Source organism: Sceloporus occidentalis, unplaced genomic scaffold, assembly GCF_023333645.1.
Source record: "Sceloporus occidentalis isolate IW3139 unplaced genomic scaffold, rSceOcc1.0.p SCAF_1, whole genome shotgun sequence".
NCBI classification, from domain to species: Eukaryota; Metazoa; Chordata; class Lepidosauria; order Squamata; family Phrynosomatidae; genus Sceloporus; species Sceloporus occidentalis.
Window position 1 is genome coordinate 305192828 of NW_028316981.1, and position 23270 is coordinate 305216097.

At 42.8% G+C, this 23270-nt stretch overlaps 1 protein-coding gene across 4 annotated transcripts in view; it reads right to left on the reverse strand.

Moving 5' to 3' along the window:
* SMAD4 (SMAD family member 4) overlaps positions 1–23270 on the reverse strand; it is a 57188-nt gene that overhangs the window by 5882 nt on the left and 28036 nt on the right. For all 4 annotated transcript variants that reach the window (XM_089497399.1, XM_089497397.1, XM_089497400.1 and 1 more), the window contains 7 exons: positions 22620–22649; positions 21640–21855; positions 16761–16880; positions 11348–11461; positions 10794–10844; positions 10014–10197; positions 3811–3979 (listed from right to left, as the gene is read on the reverse strand). In XM_089497399.1, the coding sequence (XP_089353525.1) occupies positions 3811–3979; positions 10014–10197; positions 10794–10844; positions 11348–11461; positions 16761–16880; positions 21640–21855; positions 22620–22649 (884 nt within the window). The remainder of the gene's footprint in view (positions 1–3810; positions 3980–10013; positions 10198–10793; positions 10845–11347; positions 11462–16760; positions 16881–21639; positions 21856–22619; positions 22650–23270) is intronic.

The window sequence follows — 23270 nt, forward strand, 5'->3', positions numbered from 1 at the left end:
CTTTTTAACCCAGGAAAATGTTCTCAAAAGTCAGGGGTCGTCTTATACGCCGGGTGTTGTCTTATAGGGCGGGTGCTGAAACCTCTGAGCTGAACTTGAGAATCTGCGGTCACCGCATATGGTGGGGGGGGGGGCCCTCAAAAACGGCCACGGCCACATCCCCGCCATATGTGGCGACTGTATGAAAGCAGCAAGGATGGGGCTGTACAAGTACGTAGAAGAAAATCCACTCATCAGGATTTGTGGAAAGAAGTGACTTAACGCGATCCTGATGACGAGGTGAGGGGGTGCCTTACCGGGAAGATGTGAATGAAGGGCGGAGCAAGTTGCAGGTGTCCGAGACACCTGGGGTATGGAAAAAAGAGCTATGTTTGTGCTACCGCTCTGATAGTCTTGGAGACAGGGAGGGCTGGGCAGGTAGGGAGAACTGACCAATCCAAGCAGGCTTTGTATACAACAAGTTTTCCTGCTAAGTACCTGCATGTCATAAGCATTTGAATTAAAATTACCATATTGAAATCAAATCTGATGTTTTTTAAATTTTTATTTGGTGCACGTCGGAATAGGAGTAGTCTTATACGGCAAGTATATCCCAAACTCTGTATTTTAACTGGAAAAGTTGGGGGTCGTCTTATACGCCCAGTCGTCTTATACGCTAGAAAATACGGTACCATGTGTTTTCATACCATTCACTGTATGTACCTGCTGCTGTAGTACCGCCATACTGAAAATTCCAATTCTGCATTTGAACAAGTTCTAATACTAAGGAGGTTATCATACTGCACTCTTAAAATGTTGCTAATTCACTTTAACTGCTCTGGCTGCCTCCTGTTGCATTCTGGGAGTTGTAGTTTAGGAAGGGGCATTTAGAATTCTCAGCCAGAGAGCTCTTAGGCTTCACTGAACTACAAACCCCAAATGCAATAGTCAGTCAGAGTAGTTAAAGTGGATTAGCAATGTTTTAAGAGTATAGTGCGATAATCTAATATATTGTATAAGGCAGGGAAGAGTATGACATGCACTTTGTTGTATCTCTTCCGTCATCTTTAAGAAAGCGTTGTTGCTGTTGTTGTGTGCCTTCAAGTTGTTTCCAACTTATGGTGACCCTAAAACAAACCTGTCATGGGGTTTTCTTGGCAAGATTTGTTCAGAAGAAGTTTGCCATTGCCTTCCCCTGAGGCTGAAAGTGTATGACTTGGCCAAGTTCACCCAATAGGTTTCATGGCTGAGCAGGGAATAAAACCTGGTCTCCAGTTGAAGTCCAACACTTAAAGCACTACACTATGCAAGGATTACAAATACTTTATAAATGGGGAGTGTCATCCTATTAGGCAGTTATGACACAGTAAGCTAGATGTATGACCTTGTAACTGTTTCATATTCGTGATCGTGACACCATTACAACTGTAAATGTTTCTAAAATCTACCCTTGTTAGATGAAGTCACACTCCCCCTGAAAACTCAATTCAACCGTGCTGGTTTTGACCTATAAAGCCCTATTCAGCTTGGGTCCAGGTTATCTGAAGGACCATATCTCCCTGTACGAGCCCCCCAGAATATTGAGATGATTGGGAGACACCCTTCTCTCTGTCCCATCACTCTCTCACACATGTTTGGTGGGAACAAGGAGGGCCTTCTCAATGGCTGCTCCCAAGCTTTGGAACTCCCTCCCTAGTGAGGCCAGGATGGCTCCATCCCTGCTATCCTTCCAGCAGCAAAAAAAGACATTCTTCTGCCAGTAGGCCTTTGCAAACTGATAAGGGCTAGGTTTTTAAATGTTGTACAATATAAATTTTAATGTTTTCCTCCTTGAGTTCCTAAGTTGGGAGAAAGGTGGGATATAAGATGATGATGATGATGATGATGATGATGATGATGATGATGATGATGATGATACAAGCCTGGCAGCTGTACCAAGTGAAGGAGTTCTGCAGCACTGGTAACCAGGGTGCTGATGTGTCCAGCCCCCTTCCATCAGTGAACCACGATGGAATGAGTTGTAACAGGACACAAGAGTTCCTCCTTCTGCTTGCTGCACTGCTGCTCACTCGTAGGAGGGTGCTAGACATGTCATCCTTCAGCACCCTGCTCACCAGCACCAGAGAACTCCTTCATTCAGGAGATCTGGCTAGCTTTTAAAGTGGCTTTTAGGAGATCAAAGAGCCAGCATGGTGTAGCAGTTTACATGTTGGACCATGACTCTGAAGACCTGTATTCAAATCTCCAGTCAGCCATGGAAACCCACTGAGTGACTCTAAGCAAATCATATTCTCTCAGAGAGGGGCAATGGCAAAAAACCCTCTAAACCAATCTTCCCAAGAAAACCCTATGATAGACTTGCCTTAAGGTTGCCGTAAATCAGAAATGATGTGAAAGTACACAACAACAAGAATTAGGTGGTCAGATTGGGAGATGGAGTGTAGCTATAACATCATAGCTATGTGGCCCATACACACAGACATTGGCCCTGAATTTATATGCCAAGCTATTTACAGCATTGAGAAAAGGAGAGATATGGCGATTTATTTTCCATTATTCACTCTGACCAAAAAAAGTCTAATGTTTTTAGCCAAGAAGTATATACAACTTTGCCCCAAGTAACAGAAGGGCATGGCTAAAGTAATAACAGTGGCTTCTGTGAAAAGACTTACAGCTTGTTCAGTGCCCAAATAAAACTATGTGTATGGGAGATTCTGACAAATGGCTTTAAACCAATATAAACAGGATGTGGGTGCTACTCCCAATACACAGGACCACATCATCCAATCCTGTTGGGGAAACATGATGAACCTCACTATTATCTACAAGATTTTTTTTTAAAAAAATTCATTTACAATGCAGTTTTACACATTCACAATAATAAGATTCACATGCTTCATGGGACTGAAATGAATCTATCTTCAACTACAACCTTAAAGTAGGTTATGTACAAATAGGCACTTGAAAATGCTTTTGGAAACTTTTACTAACATAGTGTTATACTAGCAACATTTAGTACAATCTCCAAAAAGGGGGCCATATTTAATTCAGCAAGTCTTATTTGTTATAGGTCTATATATAAAAGGAAAGGGTCAAGTCTGTCAAACTATAACCTATGATCCCACTGATATTGCTGAATTGGAAGAATTGAGCCAAATGTCCCTCAGCCACGATGCATCATGTAATCTCAACTGGAGAAGAGACATGGATTAAACACAGAAGACACAGAAAACTAGCAGCAAGTGCTTGGAGAACACAGTAACAGAACCAGGAGAATGAAGGAAAATTGCTAAAGGGGATCCAAGTGTCTTTGCCAGTGGATGGACAGTCCGAGAGTAAATTTAGGGTGTATGACGGCAATAATCCTGATAAAGAATGCAATTTCTTTGGGAGGAACTTGTAAAAAATTTTCACTCCAATGAATGCCTAACAAATTGTAAAAAGTATTCAGTTTGAACTTTCAGGTTAAGACTAGTTAAGATTTTTCAAGTGGCAAAGAATGCTTCGTTTTGCAAAGAGCAAATATTCCAATATGATATCTTCCATCTACCTACGCTAGTAAATGCTCCAATTCTTTATGTAAATCTGTGCTAGAAAAAGAAAAACTCTTTCCACTACTAGTTACTACACTGAAGATAATCTAATTTTTTCAACTAATGTATAAAGATACCAGGAAAAACTTCTAGAATGAAAGCAGATAGACTCACGTACATATTTTTGGTAAACATTCATTTAATACTTTGCCTAAGCTTATAAAATTGCTACAATTACTATACATATGGGAGGGGGTTACATGCATGCATAGCTAGTTTATTAATAGTTCACACAAACCTTTATGTATGCACTTGGATAAATTTTGTGAACTGCATCGCCTGGTGCACGTCCTGCCTCTCGATCTAAGTAGTAACTCTGAACAAAGACTGCATGATCGCTGAGGCACCGAACCCATACGTCACCTTCCCCTTTACATTCTAGCTGAACACCTTTACCTATATGCAACCTAGGGGAAAGAAAGACAAGAGTACTACAATGGACTCAACAAAATGGGGGGAACCAAGTGATAGGTGAATTAGGTAATTAAATGCTCTTAGAAACACAGTTCTTAGGGGAAAACAGGATTTTTATTTTTATGGTACTTCCAAGCTGCACTTCATTAGTTTCAGCTGCAACTCAAAATGCAAATCTTTCTTTTTCCTAGATCTGGTCATAAAACTGTATTCAGACAGAGCTGTGCAAAAAGCTACAGTGAAGGGTTTTTAAGGCAAACCCAGGGCAGCTTCAGATCCTCAGGAACTGTGTAGGCCCATCACTTACCTGTTCCAATACAGAGAAACCCTCCATTCTATCCCGCAAGATACAGCAGGGGGATTATATAATATCTGTAAAGCCTTTTACAACAGTATAAAACATCAAATTTGAATTTAACTCAACAGGAAAACAAATCAACAGTTTCACTTAGAGGAGTGTGTTTCATGTCAGCTTCCTTGTCTACATCACTGATAATGCTCTGAAGTGATATGATCAACATCTGCAAGTTGTGATACCTATTTAGATGTTTAAAAGTCAACAAATTTTTTTACAAATTCTTTAGGATATTTCTAATAAGGTTGGATGTCTGCAGATCTATCCAAAGACAATAAAAACTGGTGTCAACAACACACAAAATGATCTGCCTCTGAACTGTTTTGACATAAAAACATAGAAGCCAACAAAAAGATGATGTACTGCTGCATAGAATCATAGAATCGTAAAGTTGGAGACACCAAAAGAGCCATCCAGTCCAACCCCTGCCATGCAGGAAATCACAATCAAAGCATCCCCGACAGATGGCCATTCAGACTCTGTTTAAAGACCTCCAAGGAAGGAGACTCCACTACACTCCGAGGGAGTGTGTTCCACTGTCGAACAGCCCTTACTGTCAGGAAGTTCCTCCTAATGTTGAGCTGGAATCTCTTTTCCTGTAGCTTGCATCCATTGTTCTGGGTCCTGTTCTCTGGAGCAGCAGAAAACAAGCTTGTTCCCTCCTCAATATGACATCCCTTCAAATATTTAAACAGGGCTATCCTATCACTTCTTAAACTTCTCTTCTCTAGGCTAAACATCCCCAGCTCCGTAGGTTATTCCTCTTAGGGCATGGTTTCCCAGACCTTCACCATTTTAGTCATCCTTCTTTGGACACACTCCACTTTCTCAACATCCTTTCTGAATTCTGGTGCCCAGAACTGGATACAGTATTCCAGGTGGGGCTTGACCAAAGCAGAATACAGTGGCACTATTACTTTCCTTGATCTAGACACTATACTTTTATTGATGCAACCTATAATGCATTGGACTTTTTAGCTGCCGCATCGCACTGCTGACTCACGTTCAACCTATGGTCTACTTGGACTCCCAGATCCCTTTCACATGTAGTCTCATTCAGCCAGGTGTCCCCTATCCTATATCTGTGCATTTGATTTTTCCGCCCTAAGTACAGTACCTTACACTTCTCTGTGATGTATTTCATTTTGTTAGATTTGGCCCAGCTTTCTAGTCTATTCAGGCCATTTTGAATTTTGTTCCTGTCCTTTGCGGTATTTGCTACTCCTCCAAATTTGGTGTCATCTGCAAATTTGATAAGTATGCCCCCAATTCTGTCATCTAAGTCACTGATAAAGATGTTGAATAGCACTGGGCCCAGGACAGAACCCTGTGGGACCCCACTGGTCACTTCTCTCCAGGATGAAAAGGAGCCATTGCTGAGCAGCCTTTGGGTTTGGCCGGTCAACCAATTACCAAATTCATGTAACAGTTAACTTGTGTAGCCCGCATTTTACAAGCTTGTTTGCAAGAACGTCATGGGGATCCTTGTCAAAGGCCTTACTGAAATCAAGATATATTATATCCACAGCATTCCCTTCATCTACCAAGCTGGTAATTTTATCAAAAAAAGAGATTAGATAAAATTGTGCAGGGTGGAACAGCACCCATGCAGACCGAAACAGTGCCCATGGGGAGCCGTCCAGCTATCACCCAGTGTGTTCCACACACACCTATGATGTTCATACTTTGGGTAAGGAAAAGCTTTAACAGGGAAACTGAGAAAAATATTTATTTTCCCCCCTGAGTAGGCAAAATGTACACAAACGTTATACCGAGTGTTCCCCTTGTCAAGCTATGATGTCATGTTAAAGAAGATGAAAACTGCAAAAAAATGTTTTTTTTAAAAAATGGTGAGGGAATGGAAAACCAACGATCAGTATGCCATTTAACCATGAAGTCAGAAGAGAGGCAAGCAGCAGCTCTCATCACTTATGAAATTGTCCATGTCACCATAGTGTACCCACTAGAAAAATGAGGGAGTAACACTTCAGCTGCCTGTCTGCAGTTTCAAACAAGTGTACATACGAGCCCTGTCAACAGACAGTTTATATGAATTCCACCAAGCATGTACTAATTTCTAGTGAGAGACTGACCATATCCTCTGGCAATGTTAACAGCTTGACTCTGCAAAGTCCTTTCCTGGCAGGGAACAACAGGTGCAAGTAACAGGATGAAGACAGGGGAAGTGGGAAAGGTAAAAAAGACCACCTGCCCTCTCGATCCCTGTCCATTGTGGCTGGCCATCCAGGGAGGTGAGGCAACTTTGAAGTTACTACAATCCATAATAAATGCCTCCCTCGGGGAAGGTTGTTTTCCATCGAGTCTGAAATTAGCAGTGGAGAAACCCATTCTAAAGAAACCTTCCCTTGATCCCCTGGACAAAAACAATTACCAGCCAGTATCTCTTCTTCCCTTTTTGGGTAAGGTGATTGAGAGGGTGGTTGCAAACCAGCTCCAAGCAGTCTTGGATGGCACCGATTATCTCGATCCATTTAAAACTGGCTTCAGGTCAGGATACGGAGTGGAGACTGCCCTGGTCGCCTTGGTCGATGATCTCCGTCTGTGCATTGACAGGGGAAATGTGGTCCTGTTGGTGCTCTTGGACATCTCAGCAGCCTTTGATACCATAGACCATGGTATCCTTCTGGAACGCCTGAGAGAGTTGGGAATCGCTGGCTCTGCTTTGAAGTGGCTACGTTCCTACCTCTCGGGCAGATGCCAGATGGTGATGCTGGGGGACAGCTGCTCCTCTATGAGAGAGCTGACATCTGGTGTCCCTCAGGGCGCCATTCTGTCCCCCATGCTGTTTAACATTTACATGAAGCCGCTGGGTGAGATCATCCAGAGAAATGGGGCGGGGTGTTATCAGTACGCTGATGACACCCAAATTTATTTCTCTATGTCTCGGACTGTTTCTGTGACCAAGGAGGGCATCTTCCCCTTGAATGACTGCCTGAAGTCGGTAATGGATTGGATGAGGGAAAATAGACTTAAGCTGAATCCAAATAAAACGGAGGTACTCGCTATAGGTAACCCCAATCCGGGTATGGAGATAAGTTTGCCAGTTCTAGATGGGGTCACACTCCCCCTGAAAGACCGTGTCCGCAGCTTGGGTGTGCTCCTGGATTTGTCACTTCAGCTGTTTTCTCAGATTGATGCGACAGCCAGGAGTGCCTGTTATCACCTTCGGCTGATACGCCATTTGCGCCACTACCTGGAGCAGCAGGACCTAGAAACGGTCATACATGCTCTAGTAATCTCTCATCTTGACTTCTGCAATACGCTCTACATGGGGCAACCTTTATGCCACGTCCGGAAGCTTCAATTGATACAAAACATGGCAGCCAGACTGGTCGCCGGAAAATCCAAGTTTGACCATATTACACCTATTTTACAAACCTTTTAAAATCTAGAAAAACCAGACTGACAGTGACCTCCCGGAGGTCCTTCTCTGTCACCCCTCCAAAAACCTGGAATGACTTGCCGGAAGAGATTCGCCAATTATCCTCACTCGAGGCTTTTAAAAAGGCGACAAAAACCTTTCTCTTTCGGCAGGCCTTCCCCGAGTGATAATGTCCTGAGCCTCCTTTTATTATTTTTCTTATTTGCGGTTTGTTTTTGTTTTTAATTTTTGATGTATTGTTATGTGCTTTTTAACCATGTTTTACTGTTTAATTTTATAGTTGGGAGGGAGGGTTGGGCCGGGGTCTTGTGGGGCTTGTTGTTTTTATTATTGTGTATTGTATGAACTTTGTTGTTACCCGCCTTGATCCTCAAAGCAGAAGAGGCGGGATATAAATAAATATTTATTATTATTATTATTATTATTATTCTCCAGTAACAACAGAAAACTTCACAGATGCTCTGGAAGTGCTTCTATTCTACTTGCACAATGAGGTGCATTTCATTTATTCACAGATGCCAGGTACGCCCTGAATTTAAAAGTTTTATTTCTAAACATAACATTTTGAAATGAATGTGTTTCCACTATTTCTGACCTTTAGGAAAAATTTTGAAAACTCAGCTGGGTGTGACAACAAATAGCCTCATCACTAAAATAAGCAGTCCTGGATACAACAAATTCCAGCAATAAAACAGAATTTCAGCTAAACTGGGAAGAGTTACTTGGAATTATTTTAATCCTAATTTGTGTTTTTTCCCCTCGGAATATATCAGCCTTGTATTCTGGAGAGGCAACCCTCCTTGAAAGACCACACTGGGCTCATGATCTCATAGCCTTTCCAGAAAAAGGAGTGCCCTGCTGAATGAAAAGTGGCCAGCTTGCAAGATTCCTCACTCAGTGTTTCCTAATAAACATGAAGAGGGTCAGTACTGCACTTCACCATGTATGTTTACTAAGGCCCCATACAGACAGGCCAAAATAAAGCTGCTTTGGGTCACTTTGGAGGTATGCTGTTTAAATGACGCATGCGTCCTAAGAGTCTGGAAGCCACTCCAAATGGAGTGTGGCTTTGGCGTGGCTTCCAGACTCTTAGGATGCATGCATCATTTAAAACCTCCAAAGTGACCCAAAGCAGCTCTATTTTGGCCTGTCTGTATGGGGTCTAAGATTAGCAGCTCACAGCCCTAAGTGCTATCTGAATGGAAAGTTTTTCTGTCTCCCTCACTTCTTCCGAGAGACCTCTAACTCACACTCATCTTCCACCAAATTAAAAAAAATGGTGCATTTTGAGTTTTCATGTTTTTCAAATCAATTCACTAATGTACTGATGACAAGAAACACCACACACATCTCACAAATAATACATTAGCAATGATCATCATGAACATACATTAAAGTAAAAATAATGTAAATAGTAACATTAACTTTTCAAATAGCATGTCCAAACAATATCTATGTCACAATGTAGAGACCCTGCAATTCTTCCTCTGCTTTCACTCCAAAACCTCAAATACACTCAGATAATTATAAAAACAGGTTAGGTTTATTCAATGATACTCCTGTTGGAAGTGAAAGAACACAGAACCATGTTTGCACACATACCTACAGGGGCCATGGAGGTAGAAATATATAGTTTGGCTGCCTGGTGTTTTCTCTTTATATTTTCCGCTCATGCTTCACCTACAGACTGGCACTCTCAAGTCTTGACTTCACTTCTTTCCAGGTACCTTTCTTTCTCTCAATTCTGTCACCAGGCTGCAGATCCCATCTTTCCTCTCTTAACATACGTACTTCTCTAATAAAGCCTTTTCTTTACTTCACACAGTCTTCTAGTGATTGACTCCAAACATCAGTTTCCATAAAGTTTAATAGATGAGACACTTCTGCATTCATACAGCCCTTTCATAAAGAGCATTATTTCACAGGGCAACCTACCCAGCTTTACACAACTCATCTGGGCCCACTGCACTTTACAATCATTCGTTCATTCATTCATTTGGAGAACTAGTGGGTAATGGCTGGTTCCAACTGCATTTACTCACCAATTAAGATCTACAATTGCTTAAGAAATGGACTTTATAATGCTGGACCAAATGTTTGGCACATTCTCCCAGAAGGAAAAAAAAAACCTTAGGAGGCAAGAGTATCACTAAAGTTTGGATGTAAGTAATGACATTTCTGTCCACTAAAACGGAAGAAGGTACAGTAAAAAGCAACCAAGTCAACATCCCCAAACCAGGAGAAAAACATACCAGGGCCCAAAACATACCTTGCTCTTTCAATGGCTTCTGTTCTATGAACATTGGACAGCTGACCAAGGCAAAAGCGGTCCCCTCCTGAAGGATCTACATATCCATCCACAGTAACAATTGGACAGCTTGAAGGGACTTTGAATGTTTCACCAACTTGAACATCCATCTCAAAATAGGCAATTGAGCACCAATACTCTGGGGCTAAAAATTAAGATGGGGGGTGGTGGAGAACAACAAGGTAGAGCACAGAACAAGCAGCAGAGAAAGAATGTAAGGAATTACTTTCGACACCATTTCCCTGTCCACAAATATCTCTCATCCTCTTTATTTCACTAGGGAAATACATTGAAAGCTTCTACAAGTTAACTGCTCTGCAATTTGGATAGGGGAGGATTACCCATCATACTAAGCTACACACCATCATTTCTCCAGATGATTATAATTAGATTTTTCAGACCCAAGACAAATTTCCAACTTCCTGAGAGAAATCAGGCTTTATAAAAATCTACCCCGGCACCAGTTAAGTACTTTTAAAAAGTCTGCTGCTGTACACATGTTTGTACAGGCAGGATGGAGAGGTCCCAATTATTTTATCTCATCAGCAGCCTGGAGTTTCTGTAACACCACTTAAACATTTTTTTCAAGTTCTTTGAAAAACACACCATTGAGTTGTTAAGAGATGGCCCACATATCAAATAAGTGATGTAAGAATTTTTAAAAGGGGGCATAAATAGTGCACAAGTTGAAACAATTACCATATATAAAAACAAGAGCCATTTACCTAAAACAGTACTTACCAGGATGATTTGATATAGGCGGCTGGAATGCAAGCTCATTATGAACTGGCCCTTTAAAAAAAATTAAAAGTCATGTTATTTATCCACTGTCCTCACAACTTCTTACATTCTGTTAAAAAAAAACAATCTGATTTGAATTATTACTATATGTAAATTGTTACTGTACCTAAGCAACACAGCAAAAATTAATACTTTGCATATGTGTGTCATCTACAACAGACAAAATCAGACTCAGTATAAAGACTGCCCAAATACTTAAGGCACTGCCTATTTGTCAAAAAGCTGTTTTTATGCAGGACCCACAACTTTCTTACCAGAAAAAAAAATGGCATCCCTACCTCACCTCAAACAAACATGAAGTATTCTTCTTTTGTAAAAAATACATTTATACCCTATATTTTCTCTAGAGTTTGGAGTGTCCCACATGGAGCTATACCATTTCCTGCCACAGAATAAGTTACAGTGAGATAAAGAGCAAGCAACTGACCTACAACTAACAATCATCCTCTTCCTACACAAAGCATGTATCAATGGGGTAGTATATGAGTGCTTACAGTAATGTCCAGGATGGGGCATAGGTGGATGATGCTGAAGATGTCCATTCTGATGGTGAGGGATGGTAGGTGTATAAGCTGCTGTTCGACTACCAGTCCAAGTTGTTGTACTATCTTTAAAAAAGAAAGAAAGAAAATCTGATCAGCTCAATTTTTTAGGATATTCCTCATCTGCTTAAAACAGGAAAAAAAACCCTAAATACAAACAACACCATTTACTTACTGTAGCGAGGATAAAGCACCAAAAGTATCTTGCAGGTCAGGTCAGCAGGTATACATTTTTTAACCACTTTGGTTAACACTGCTACTTTTTCTGCTGTGAGGAGAACACTGACCTTGGCAGCAGGAGTGCGAGCCTCCCTCAGGCTGATAACTCAAGCCAGCTGTGTTCTCATCTAAAAGGAAGGCCTTCATTTGACTATTCATACCCTTCAGATAACAAGCAAAGCAACTGGAACATTTTGCAGAGCCGGTGAGTGTTCCCCCCCCCTTCTTCCCATCAACTTGGCCTCTGTACTGTATTGCTGCTTCCTCACTTCCACTGTTGTCATTTGGAAGCAGGCATTGTTGGTGGGAGACTTCCCTGGATTGAATAGTAACTCAAGACATGTGTACTCTATCTCCAAGGAAGGCCTTCATCTGCTGGGCCAACACAAAAGGAAGCCTGGGTATTCTACAAATAGAAGCGCTGTGCCTCTTAGCTTGTGGTATTCCATACAGTTTTACTCAACAAACCACAGGACAGGCTTTATTGTGCCTTCCTGGTGGAGGACATTTCCCAGAGGACACATCCTGAGAGAGAATGTGGAGCTGCTGAGACCACTATAGTTGTTTTCGTCACTTTGGGTAACATATCTAATTAAAAAGATTGTATGTACAACGCTGTGTAAATCTACAGTGCTATATAAATAAAGCTTAATAATAATAATAATAATAATAATAATAATAATAATAATATCTAGTGATCCATACAGGGTGCATATGAAACAGCAAATTATTCTATCTATAATATTAATGCCTTGCATCTGCCAACTTCACTACCACTGACCAGGTTGAAAGGCTTTTACACTGTAGAGCTACTTTGCTCCCTTAAGAGCAGTGGGAGTTGTTTTTAACAATATTGTTACTGTATTTAGCAATCACATTTATATATTGATATTTATAGGGTTGCCAGTGTCAAAACTACTGGTTGTGTGGAGAAGATAATTTTTGCACCTGTAATTTGTTGCCTAGTTGCATGATAAGCAACACCTGCTGAAATCTTCTCCTCTACACAACCATTAAAGATACAGGAGCCCCCCTCCTTCTAGATGTTATGAGGATTTTTAATGCTGATTTTCTACAATTATCATTTGGCAAGACAGCAATATAAAAAATTACAGCAAAGAAAATAAATGAATGTGTTCTTCTTGCCAGCCAACTGATGTGTGTTGGAGTAGAATGTGGTATGGGGTAGGAGTGGGTGTTCTGAGTAGCCCAGCAACAACAACTTCCCTCTCTCCTTCCATTTGCAGAATAAACAAACAAAACTAGAGCAGTGAAACTGCCTTGCCACCATTTGCCCACCAGACATTCAAAAAGGGCAGAAGTAGTGGGCAATGGTTCAAGTGAGCCAGCTTGGCTGATTTGACTAGCATGAACAAGAAGATGTCTCAAGGAAAGGGGAGGTGGACAAAGGGCAGGTTTATCTGCTCTGGGTTTTTTCTTTTGGGGGAGGGAGATTGCAGAGAAGAGCTGACATTGCAGAAACCTTGCTCTTCGAACTAGAAAGCGCAAACTGAGAAGGAAGAAGAAGGGAAATTCTCATTCATGACAGTGAAATCAGCCAAGCTCATTCACCCAAGCCCCTTCTCCTGCCCTCTTTTTCACCATGTTTACTCCTTCCTCTGCAAAACAAAACACCCAAAGAGAAAATGGTGCGTTACAGACCGCCGAAAAGCAGCGGCCTGTACCCGCCCCTTTCCCCGGGGTATCAGGGGCTCAGTGGCCAGAATGGCAGCCGCTGAGGCCCCGACCCACCGCTTTCCAGGCTGCGGGGAAGCTGCAAAAGGCCGCTTCCCTGCAGCCTGGAAAGAGGTGTCCTTGGGGCTTCAAGCCCCAAGGACACCCTGCGGCGGCGGGGAGGAGTTGGCCCCTTTCTCCCTTGCGTCACTGGGTGCAGCCGTGTGAAGGCTGCGCCCAGCAGCACAAACCAGGAAGGAGCTCCGAAACGGAGCTCCTTCTTGCTCTGCGCAAAGGGCGCACTAAGCGCCCTGGCGCGGAGCGATGTCACATCCGAGCCGCCCCATATAGAGGCGGCACGGTCGTGACGTCGTCATGGCGGCCCCCATGTAGATGGGGCGCCGCCATTTTGTACGGACTCAGTCCGTACTAGGGTTAGGGGGGTGCAGAAGCACCGCACCTTCCTAACCCTAGTACGGGACTGACTCCGTACTAAAAGGCCCGTTTGTAACGGGCCAATGGCACCAAAGAGCCACTCCCACAATGGGGATAGTGGAGAGAGTCAGGGTTTTTTAAGGTTCTCCTGGGGCAAACTATGGTGAGATCTTAATCTTAAATTTAGGGAGAGCCTAAAAGAAATGTCAACCCCCTCTTCCTCTTCCCACTGTGGCAGAGAAGCGCTAATGAACCATTACCACCACCATTTTTTCAAGCAGGCACTATAAAAAGTCAGAAGTAGTGCCACAGCAGACAGAGATACCACATTGACCTGTGGTAGGTCAACCCAGGTTTTTTGGGTCAATTTTTTGCCAAAAAAAATTCAACCTATACACAAGTATATATGGTATATATACATAGCCTCCTCCCTATATCATTTAAAATTGAACATATCTGGTTTTTAAAAACAGAACTGGACTTCTAGCTACTTTCAGTTATGCGTTTATTTCTTATTGACATTTGTGCCTTTTGTGTAGTCCCTGGTGACAGAATCCACCTCAGTTCTCCACTCCTTCCCTCTGGACTCCTTTGCACCCATTACACCTACTGAACTGAAAACGTTACTACTGTATACACCAAAGTGAGAATCACGTTGCTCTACAGCAGGGGTAGGCAACCTGCGGCCTCTGGAGGGCTATGAGTCCCACCACCAGCGCAGACTATATTCTTGGTTCAATTATGGCAGGTAAAGGCAGGCCCCACCCTTTGATGTCTCGCTCTCCAACAAATCTCTTTTTTGACACTTTCCAATTAAGGACAAGTTCCATTAATTCAATGAGAGGTCCCCTGTTTTGTGAGCTCTTGCTGCCTATTGAAAGAGCACGCTCCTTGTGTATCCCTCTTCTGAGGCACAAGAACAGTCTCATGATATATAAAAAGGCCTGGTGAGCATAGTAGCCAAAAAGGGGCATTGTGTGTATGCATGTATGTGAGTTTACTAGCAGCAGAGAGTGTGAGAGAGGCATCACTGGTCCCATTCTGGCTGGCATCAGTCCCAACCTTGCCCAGCCATTCTGTCTCCCATTGCCTCCCACTGGGCCAGGACCTCTTCCACAGTGTGGCCAGGGCTGCTGCATGGCACCTCTGAGCTTTGGGCCACTGTTTCTTAGCAGCTTCCCCCAAGTGAAACACCCATGCCCCTTCTGGGTTGGGGCCTCACGAAGTAGCCCCAAACTAGACTTCCCCCACCTTTTACACTTCTAGCATACAGAAGATTAGGAATGGGAAGGACAGTGATGAAAGAACTAGACAAGATCCTAAACAGTAAAGATATACGACTGAAGTTAAAAACATCCACATGTATGGATGTGACTACTGGACAGTGAAAAAAGCAGATAAAAAGAAAATCAACTCATTTGAGATACGGTCCTGGAGGAGAGTGCTGAGAATACTGTGGACAGTCAAAAAGGCAAACAAATAGGTCCTTGAACAGATCAAGCTTGAATTCTCCCTGCAAGCCAAGATGATCAAATGGAGGCTGTCAAACTTTCATCACATCATGAGAAGGCATGAATAACTGGAAAAAACAATAATGCTAGAAAAGGTAGAAGGCAGCAGAAAGAGAGAAAGACCACAAGCCTGATGAATAGACTCAATCGGGGAGGTCATGGGCCTGAATATATTAGACCAAAGCAAAGAAGTGTAGGATTTGGAGGGAGGGGCGCTTGGAGATTCTTATACAGAGGGTTGCCATGAGTCAAAGTTGACTTGAGAGCAGCTAACAACAAGAAGCATACAGTAATTTGAAAGGCATGAGAAGGAAAGATGTGTAGCAGGAGGAAGGCCTGTCGGACAGATTGAAGGCATGAAAAAGGACAGGAGGGAGCCACAGGCTCCTTTTGCATTTTGTGATTTTAGAAGTTTTTAATCCTTAGCATTAATCACTGTAAATTTGTTGTATGCATAGTCTGCTACAGTTTCAAAATGGTTCAAAAAATTATTTTACTTTAACTTTCTGTGGTTTATTTTTGTTATACTGTCTACAAAATTAAAACCATGGAATTGTAGAGCTGGAAGGATTCCCAAGGGTCTTGAGTATAATCCCTGGCACAGCATTCGTCCACTGTTAAAGGTCCACTACTGAATTGATCTTACCACCTGGAATCTCTTCATCATTTTACGTCATTGCCTTTCTTGAAATCAGAATCCTTTACTTTGAGTCTTACCCCCCAGAACAGTAGAAAACAAGCTCATTATTTTGTCTACATTTGCCCTTCACATCACAAATTATGATGACATTTAACTAAATGCCTGAGGACTGGGACCTTCAACCAGGGTAAAGCTATTTTTTTTTTCTTCTAATTTGGACTCAATTGCAACGTTTTACCTCTACACCTACCAAAATGTTCCTGATGCAAAAATATGGAGACTTCTGGAGGAATCCACTGCCTACAAAGAGGCCTCTGGCCTCACAGAAATGGAGACAAAAAATGAGTCCTTGTTGATATGGACTTTTAATTTCCTGGATTTTGCCCATCTGACACATGACCAGAGGAGGAGGGGCCAGCCTGCTATAGATACTGTCCCCATACCATCTTAACTAAGGACAGAAACAACAAAATGCAGGCATCTTACTAATATTTTTCTCCTGTTTGGTATATAACATCTTGCCTGGTGAAGAAGCCAATGGAGCTTCAACAGCTTGCAACAAGTATATTGTGCATTTTGGTTTGCCAATAAAGGTATCACTGTTTGGTGGAATTTTGTTTGAATTTACTAAATGGCCCACACAGCTACCCCTGCATAATAAATGCTGTACAGTTTATGTTTTTCTTTTTAATGGTCATGCTTTTAAGGGCTTTGGATTCCATTGTTAGATTAATTATATTTTTTAACTTGTATGATGTGATTTTTTTTAGCTGTATCTTTTTAAAGCTTTGTATGCTGCTTTAAGTCCCAGACTAGAAAAGGCAGGAGGGTGATGACAATTATGATGATAATAATGCACTGAAGACTGAAATTAATATGCACTTACTGTGGTGGTAAGTAGCTGGCTGAGCTGTAAAGCCATTCTGCTGCGTTCCTGGCTGAGGTCCTGAAGCAATCTGTAAGAGTCCATCAGTGTGGCTACCTGGCAACATACTGGTGGGTTGACCTGGCAGAAAGCAAAACATTTAATCTCTGCCTTTAAAAATAAATGACCACTTTGTTAGAAAAATAAAACATCACTACTCTTCTGCTTGTGAGAGGGAGTTTTCAAAAGCTATTGCTATGATTTGGTACAGAACAGTCATGTTGGTGTATTCCTTCAAGTCGTTTCCAACTTGTGACAATACTAAGGTGACACTATCACAGGGTTTTCTTGACAATAGACCTTCAAAGGGGGTTTGCCTTTGCCCTCCTCTGTGATATGCCAAGGACGCCCAATAGGTTTTCCAAGATGAGTGGGAATCAAACCATGGTTTCTAGTATCATAGTCCAACTCTCAAACCGCTACACCACACTGTCAGTCATAAGACCTATAAAACAAAACATCTGTAGTCAGAAATTTCCTTACTAATAGACCTCCTTAATGCAAAAATAACTAAGCAATGAAACTGCACTGTATAGCCACAAACTGTTATGTGGGAAACACAAATCATGCAGGAAGTTCTTCACTACTCCACACAACCCTGTACTATCTATTTTTGCCATTGCCTATCTGCTTTTACATTTCTAAATTTAGATGTCTTTCACAATCACATCACTTGCACAACTCCAGGAATAAAATGCCAGCAACATTAATCAGCTACCTACTACTAATTTTAAGGATGCATGCATCTTTAAGGATGCTGAGAAGGGAAGTTTCCATAACTTCTGGCCAGTTTCCTCACTGATCACTGGCCCTAAACGGGCTGGGCAGAGGTGATATGGAAAAATAGAGACATGAATGGGATACCCCTCACCATCTGTTCCCACGGCTCCCATGTGCTGTAAAGCTGTTTGCAGAAATCTCATGTGCTCCCAACATGAAAGGGGAGCAGCTTTGGAGGAGAGGAAGGGTCATCGGTAAAGCCAAGACCTTTCTCCAATCCTGGGAGCCCTTGCCATATTAAGTCTTTCTTCATGCTTCCAAGACAGCAAGAGAAACAAAGACAAGGAAAAGGAATGGAGTGGCTGTAGTGAAGAAGTTGCAGAGCAACAGCAAACACATCCTACTGGAGTGATAGGCAGGACAAGACTGGCCTTCTAGGGTTAGCTCCATCCACGTGGGGTCACCAGAAGGTCTCTCTTTTTTTACTTCCTGCCTATTGGAGTGAGTGGGAGGAGCATAACCCAAACTAAAGGCTGTGGGGGTCTTATCTACTGAGAAACTTGAATAATATTAATGGAATCCACCTGAATATCAATCTAATGGCTGAGCTGACCAAAACTGTGTACTGCCCCACCTCACTGCCATTACGTTTTGGCTCCAGCTCCACAGTACTTTACATATTTACTAACTACAACCACTGTCAAAGAGCCAAGGGCCACTGGGAGTGTGTCTGCAACCCCTGCTTTCCAGGAAGAATGTCATGGCAGAGACCAAACTGATTCCATACATTAGCCAGAAAGGAGTTTGCTTTAGCCTGCCCAGAAAGACCACTTGTAAAATCAATAATGGCTAAGCTTCTGTCCCCCTCCAACACAACTCATCTTCTTTTCTGATGTATCTTTTAGACTACAACCCTAAAAACAGGCTCAAACTTATCATTAATCTTTATAAATCCCTTTGAAAGTCTTATTCAGCTGAACATTAATAGTTACAATGTGTCATTTAGAGTAACTATGGCAGGATACAGACCGCCCAAAAAGGGCGGTTTCCTGCCACCCTGGTTTGCTCTGAGAGGGAGCCGCAGTGGACAAACCGCATGGTTCCATCGTGGAACAAAAAGAACCTGCAAAAAGAGGGTTCTTCTTGTGGCACCAATGGCACACTTGCGGCGTCACAAAGGTGCCGGGACGTTCGGCTATGCGTCCGTCGCGTCAAAATGGCGGCTACGTCCTCGGCCAACCCCTAGCACGTGACAGGGGTGGCGCAAAGGCCCATTTAAATCGGGCCTTTGATGCGGTACATACCGCCATAAAGCAGCGTACCAGCACCGATTCTAGGCTTAGGGACCGCACGGCCACCACACGGTCCCTAACCCTAGAATGTACAGGCGGCATAACAATGGTGGCACCCTGTGTACACAGGCACTGCCATTGTGACGTAAGCGCCGCATGGCATCCGCACTCGTTACACAGCCCCTGCGGCTTAAAAAGCAGGCCCATAGCTAGCGTGGGGCACGCGGGGCATTGCCTTGGGGCCTCCAGCCAAAGGGGGCCCCGCACCACCCGCCCTCGCAAATGCATCTCAGTCTTCTTGGCCGGGAAGCTCACTTGTCTTCTTCTTCTTCTTCTTGTTCCCCCCTTTTCTCCTCTTGTGCTCCTTCTCATCCACTGGTGTCTCCTGTTTCTCCTGCCACCCTTCCTCAGGTTTTCTTGGTGGTGTGGTTCATGTTGTTGTGGGTTGGGAACAATGTGTGCTTGCCTCTCTGCCTTCCAGACGAAGGAGGAAGTCAGATCACACACACACACACACACACACACACACACACACACCCCTACACACGCAAACACACACCAACAATCTCCTCCCCCCTCTTCCTGTTGGGCTGTTGTTGTTTTAAATGCTCCGATCCTCCCTTCCCTCCATCTCTCCCCTCCTTCCCTCCATTTCCCCACTTTTTCTTTCCTTCTTGACTCCCGGAAAGCAGCGCCCCACACAGCAAGGGCTGCTGCTCACTTCAAACCTGGGGAAATAACCCAGTTATTGGCCCCGCTTTAACTCTTTTTCTGGCTCAAGGTTATGGAATTCTGGGAGTTGGAGTTTCCTGTACTCAAACTCTCATACTCCAACTCCCAGAATTCCATAGCCGTGAGCTATAAAAAGAGTTAAAGCAGGGCCAAGCCGGGTTATTTCTCCAGTGTGGATGCATCCAAAGGTGATCAAAAGGATGCCTCTCCTGATCCTTTCCCCCACCTCTCTCCAATTATTATCTATCTATCTATCTATCTATCTATCTATCTATCTATCTATCTATCTGTTTTAGAGCCTTGTGTGTGTGTGTGTGTATAATACACACACACTCATCCCTCCATATTTGCGGCTTTGATATTTGTGGATTTGATTATTCACGGATTTGTTGAATGTGTTCTACTCATTTATTTATTTTAAAAAAACATGTCTGAAGAGGATCAATAGATAAAGTGTTCTCTCTAGGAATCTCTAAGTCTTCCAGTGCAACTCTATGGTGAATTTTAACTAAAAGTTGCACTGAAAGACCTAGAGATTCCTAGAGAGGACACTCCTCTAGGCAATTGTAGCTCCTCCAGTGCAATTCTATGGTCAGTGTCTGTCGGACATTGACCACAGAATTGCATTGGAGGACCTAGAGATTCCTAGAGAGGTGTCCTCTCAGGTCAAAACATGGTGGTGTTATTTGTGGTTTTTCCACATTCACCGGGGTCTTATGCCCCTAACCCTAGCGAATATGGAGGGGCAAGTGTATACTCTTTTTAACGCACTGTTGGGGTGGATCTCCACATTCAGGTTGATTTCGGAGAGTTTCCTGTGTGGTAACTTTTAAAAGGCCTCGGTATCTCTCACAACATTGGGCAAAGTTCTTGAAAAGTGGACCAGGCTAAACATCCCAAGCTCCCTAAGTCGTTCCTCATAGGGCATGGTTTCCAGACCCTTCACCATTTTAGTCACCCTCCTTTGGACACGCTCCAGTTTCTCAATGTCCTTTTTAAATTGTGGTGCCCAGAACTGGACACAATATTCCAGGTGGGGCCTGACCAGAGCAGAATAGAGTGGCACTATTACTTCCCTTGATCTAGACACTATACTTTTATTGATGCAGCCTAAAATTGCATTGGCCTTTTTAGCTGCCGCATCGCACTGTTCACTCATGTTCAACTTATGGTCTACTTGGACTCCCAGATCCCTTTCACATGTAGTCTTGTTAAGCCAGGTGTCGCCCATCTTATATCTGTGCATTTGATTTTTCCGCCCTAAGTGCAGTACCTTACATTTCTCCATGCTGAAATTCATTTTGTTAGCTTTGGCCCAGCTTTCTAGTCTATTCAGGTAATTTTGAATTTTGGTCCTGTCCTCTGGGGTATTAGCTATCCCTCTAATTTGGTGTCATCTGCAAATTTGATAAGTATGCTCCCAATTCTTTCATCCAAGTCATTGATAAAGATGTTGAATAATACTGGCCCCAGGACAGAGCCCTGTGGGACCCCACTGGTCACTTCTCTCCAGGATGAAAAGGAGCCATTGCTGAGCACCCTTTGGGTTCGGACGGGCAACCAATTACAAATACATGTAACAGTTACATTGTCTAGCCCACATTTTACAAGCTTGTTTGCAAGAACGTGATGGGAAATTTTGTCAAAGGCCTTACTGAAATCAAGATATACTATATCCACAGCATTCCCTTCATCTACCAAGCTGGCAGTTTTATCAAGAAAAGAGATCAGGTTTGTCTGGCATGACTTGTTTCATCACTAACTGCCAATGTATAGTAAAACACACACATGACCATACAGTATGTTCGAACATGAAAAAATATAGGGGCCCCGAATGTACTTTCTGCCCCAGGGCCCCTAAAGGCCTAGCTACGGGCCTGTTAAATAGAACCCACTTTTCTTGGGTTCTTTTTCCTTCGCAGGGAAGCTGTGCGGTTTGGCAGCTGCTGCTTCCCTCCAGAGGAAAAAAGGCAGCAGGCAGGCCGCCCTTTTTGGGCAGTCTGTCCCAGGCCTCAGTAACAACTGTTCATTTTGTTAAGTTTTTAAAGAACCTGAAATGACTACTGAAATATTTCAAAGACTCAGTGCTATCTTACTTGTGGAAGCAACAGGAATGTTGGGAAAGTTGGTAGTGCTGGTAGTACTAGACTCAGAAGGAGCCAGCATGGCTGGGGTGTTATAAGTTTCAGTAGATGCCCTGTTACTTGGTGGATGCTGGATAGTCTGAACTGAATGACCTTCAGCAGTTGAGAGTGATGGCTGTCCCTCAAATTCGTGAACATATTCATCCTTCACCAGCATGCTTGAGGGTGCTATAAGAAAATAAAAGATCTAAATTAGAAAGATTATTATTAATTGATGAAATACATTAATACAGTAACTGTTCTATTCAGGGCCCTATAAAAAAGCAGGAACAATAATTGTTTGCTTGTTCCACATAGCCAAAAAGAGAACCATTTTACCGCATACACCCGTCTATAAGTCTAATAATTTATGCCCAAAAATTGACTTCAAAATCCCAGGTTGACCTATGTACATGTCACTGTGTAAATGTGATAGCAGCTCTTTCAGATTTCCCCATGCCATGCAGAGAGGAGTTTAGCAAGAAAGAGCCAAGCAGAAAGAGTCCTGGGTGACTGATTGATATTGCTGTTTGTTTAAGAGTCCCCCTTCCACCCAGGCAGAAAGGATGAAGAAAAGGCTCAGTGCCAGTCTCTCTTGCCATACACACACTGAAGGAGCGTCCAAGTTTTACCCTTGATCTGACTAACATCGCCAATTGTTTTTCCCTCTCTTGTTTGGTTTGTAACATCTTGCCTGATGAAGAAGCCCATGGCGCTTCGAAAGCTTGCAACAAGTATATTGTGCATTTCGGCTGGCCAATATCACTGGTGGATTTTTGTTTGCATTTGTTAAATGGCCAACACAGCTACCCCTGAATGTTTTCTCTTTGCTAAAAGCTGAAAAAGACTTTCCTAGCAATGTTTTCTAGGTGATTTAAATTAGAGGCACCCTCCTTAGGGGAAACTATTTTTTCGAAGAAAAAATATTTCATAGAGCTTCATGCATAGCTTACCAGAACTTTGCAGTGTCAATCCTGAAAGATCTTTAAAGAGAAAGAACACAAATAATTAGACTAGTTTAAAAACCAGTAATAATAGATTTGGTATTTCTAACTGTGTGGTGTTTTTTTCCCCCTTTGGTTTTTCTATTAATAGCTGTCTGTGAACTCACACATTTGAGTCTTGTGCCTGCATAGAGGAACATTTTAGCCATCAGGCTAAGAGTTTTGGGGGTAACATCACCCTCACCTGCAGTGTGTATGCTCAGTAGTGTGCCTCACCACATGCTTCTCAGTTCTGTATCTGTCATGCAAGAAACACAGGTCAGGGAACAAAACGCCTCTGAAACTGTTTCCTTCAAGGAACAGAATGGTACTTATATTGTTTAAAACCCTGGACAAAGAGTGGCCTCCCAAGGACTGTGTTTGTGGCCTCCCCAGGGGTTAAAATTTTCTTCAAAATTACCTCTAGGGATGTGAAAGGCATTTCCGCCGCTTTTGGAGGCTCCCCCCAGGCTGCCGAGGAGTCAAAACAATTTTTTTGCAAATTCTTTCAAAAACATTTTTAGAGGGGCCTCAGAATGCCCTCTAAGGGTCCAGAAAAGCCCCAAAACATGGTGAGACTGTACTCATGTGTCCTAAAGGCTTTTGGAAAAGACTCTGAAA